Source organism: Sturnira hondurensis, unplaced genomic scaffold (assembly GCF_014824575.4).
Source record: "Sturnira hondurensis isolate 20B ecotype Veracruz unplaced genomic scaffold, ASM1482457v3 Scaffold0009903, whole genome shotgun sequence".
NCBI classification, from domain to species: domain Eukaryota; kingdom Metazoa; phylum Chordata; class Mammalia; order Chiroptera; family Phyllostomidae; genus Sturnira; species Sturnira hondurensis.
Window position 1 is genome coordinate 89 of NW_028082534.1, and position 1,551 is coordinate 1,639.

A 1,551-nucleotide genomic window follows, 5' to 3' on the forward strand; every position below is an offset into this window, starting at 1 on the left:
ATGGATGGATGAGTGCATGGGTGATGGATGGATAGTTGGTAGAGCCGATGTCCAGAGTCCCTGCTACTTGGGCCCTTAATAGCTTGGAACACAGCTCTGTTATATTGTCACCAATTGCTAAAAAGAAATGAAATCCTCCAAATGGAATCTGTTCTGGCACAAAACATGAAGGAAGCTAATTAGCAACTGATATCATGAGTCCATTCATTTAAGTAATGCTTTATCATCTTACTTATATGAATGAAATTGTTCTCACCTGTTCTGTTTGTCCATTGTCATTCCAGATCGAGGAACAATTGACTTTGGAAAAACTGCGTGAGTGGACCAAACCTGAGAATCTGGATAGCATTGAAGTCAATGTTCACTTGCCCAAGTTCAAGCTGGAGGAGAGCTACAACCTCAACTCACACCTAGCCCGCCTGGGTGTAGAGGATCTCTTTAGTAACAAAGCTGATCTGTCCGGCATGTCAGGAACCAGAGATCTTTTTCTATCAAAAATCATCCACAAGTCTTTTGTGGAAGTAAATGAGGAGGGCACAGAGGCAGCAGCTGCTACAGCAGGCATTGTTGCATACTGCTCACTTAGGTTTGAGGAGAGTTTTGTGGCCGACCATCCATTCATTTTCTTCATCCGACACAATCCCTCAACTAGCATCCTGTTCTTAGGCAGACTTTCTTCCCCTTAGAGACTGTGGAAATACGAGGCCAAGCTCAGAGCTTTATTACCTGCACTTGCAATAGTAATAGTTTTCATGTTTCTTTAGCAATAAAACTACCATCCCAAAACAGACCTTTAATTTCCTTTGTAAGGTCAGCTCTGTAATGTCACTGCATTCTGTAATTCAGCTCTGTTGGCTGTTTATACCCATTAACTTTGACATGGGTTTCTATTTTCTTTTTTTATATTGAAAATTTTCAGTGATTGCTATTTATGGAGCAATCAGATGTGCAGAATCTTGACAATGTAGTAATCTATGAGATTGCTATACTTTCTTGATAGCCATAGGAAAAATTATAATACTGTAATTTATTTCACAGATAGATTTCTGGAAGTCAAAGTAGAAATACTCTGATAGTCAAAGGGAGGCTTTTTCAATTCAATATAGGAGAGCAGCCCCATGAAATAATTTCATAATTTGGTTATGAAAACAAATTTGCCTTGGCCAGTGTTTCTGACCATTCTATAGGATTAGTATTCTATTACAGCCCTCCAGTTTTTAATCTATTAAAGATCCACCTGGTGATAATTTGGCCTTCCCTTTTTATTGTCCTTTATTTTCCCTGATATGATTTGTGTGGGATCACGAGAAGTTGAGAAGCAGGTGTCTTTTATAAGATCCCAAGAAACTGCAAAAAGAAAAATGTAGTAGGAAAGACTGTCAGGCAAAGAGGGGCTGCAAAGGTCTCACTGTCAGCTGGCTTCTTGTGTTTTCAGATAAAGGCTCTTGATTTTCATCTTCCAATACAGATTGTTACAGCAATGGGGTGGTTTCATGCAGTGCTGGATGGGGGACAGAAGCCTCTGATTAATGTAAACCTTTGTCAAATGTA

General features: G+C 39.5%; 1 protein-coding gene across 1 annotated transcript; it reads left to right on the forward strand.

Moving 5' to 3' along the window:
- The first annotated feature begins 221 nt into the window (after nucleotides 1-221).
- On the forward strand, nucleotides 222-1,247 carry LOC118995158 (leukocyte elastase inhibitor-like). The gene has a single exon (XM_037058093.1). The coding sequence runs from the start codon at nucleotides 237-239 to the stop codon at nucleotides 684-686; it is 450 nt and encodes a 149-aa protein (XP_036913988.1). The 5' UTR covers nucleotides 222-236; the 3' UTR covers nucleotides 687-1,247.
- The last annotated feature ends 304 nt before the right edge of the window (nucleotides 1,248-1,551 follow it).